The sequence below is a fragment of the Austrofundulus limnaeus genome, unplaced genomic scaffold (assembly GCF_001266775.1).
Source record: "Austrofundulus limnaeus strain Quisiro unplaced genomic scaffold, Austrofundulus_limnaeus-1.0 Scaffold117, whole genome shotgun sequence".
NCBI classification, from domain to species: Eukaryota; Metazoa; Chordata; class Actinopteri; order Cyprinodontiformes; family Rivulidae; genus Austrofundulus; species Austrofundulus limnaeus.
The window spans coordinates 927813-929037 of NW_013952519.1; the positions used below are offsets into that span (position 1 = coordinate 927813).

General features: G+C 39.8%; 1 protein-coding gene across 1 annotated transcript in view; it reads left to right on the forward strand.

The window, feature by feature from the left end:
* Window positions 1-1225, forward strand: part of gle1 (GLE1 RNA export mediator) — a gene marked incomplete at its 5' end in the record, with an annotated part of 12020 nt that overhangs the window by 4602 nt on the left and 6193 nt on the right. Inside the window, 1 exon segment of the mRNA XM_014014614.1 lies at window positions 278-500. Coding sequence (XP_013870068.1) covers window positions 278-500 — 223 coding nt within the window.

Here is a 1225-nt window from a genome sequence, read left to right on the forward strand (position 1 = left end):
ATCGTAGAAATTATCGTGATACATTTTTTAGTCCATATCGCCCATCCCTAAAGAATCAAATCTCTGATCAATTTATTTGGGATTAATTGTAATAGTGTATCTTTTCCTATGAGAAACTCGTCTTTCAGTGCATTTTTTTTGATCATTCTGTTTCATGTTTTCTTTAAAATTTCACCCAGTTCAGTGTTTAAATTCAAATTCAGATTTACTTTTGCCGAAGTGAGTACAGACGCACTTAACAAAAGCAGCGTCGCCACCTGCTGGATCGTTTTTCTAGGGAGAGTTTCCAAGCTCGGAGGACATGATGGTCGCAGAGCGAGCTCTCCGGGAGATGAGGGAGCTGATGCAGCAGATGCAGGAGGAGGGGTCGAAGGCTCGAGAGAAGAAGAAAAAGGAGCAGGAGCAGGCCGAGGAGCGCAGGAAGCAGAAGGAGCTGCAGGTGCAACAGGAAGTGCAGAGGAAGGCGGAGCAGGCGGCCAAGGAAAAAGCACAGAAAAAAGGTAAACAGGAAAAAAATTTAAAGGGGCTATATCATGTAAAATCAACTTTTTTGAGTTTTATATCCTGTTAAAATGTTATCCTGTCATCAAAAACACACACACAGCCTTACTTTGACTCATTCATACATGTTTGAGAAATCCTGTAGTTTTGTTCGGTTTGGTCTGTGATCTACGGTTATCACTCGTAACTTATATTACGATCTGTGTTCTTTAGTTGGCTTACAACCCATTTTAGTAATCAATAAATTTGCTTAATGTTGACGTGTGTGAGGATGACTGGGAGAGAACTTACCAGATGAAACATCGCCTCTCTCCTCACTCCGGTTCTTCAGAAAATGTATTTTCGCTCCGACAGCAAGTTTGGGTTGGTTGTATCCTGACTTTCTGTTTTCCAAAACCGATATTATATAATGTTGCTGATTTTTAAATTACTATTACAACAAAATCCAACAGACCGGTTGTACTGCATGAAGCTGTTGTGCAGAAATGGGCGTGCCAGAATCAGTAGGAGGTTCTTAAAAAGACAGGGGCCTGTTTGAAGGATTTTTGAAATGGCTGTGATGCAAAATCAAATTAATTTTTTATTTATACAAATAAACAGCATTTTCATAACAACTGAAGGTGACATAGTTACTTTATTTTTGTACAGAATTGAACTATATGCCTGAGAAACACATAATACTGGCTCTTTAAAGTCCTCACCGAGGCAGAACCTGATCCCCGAC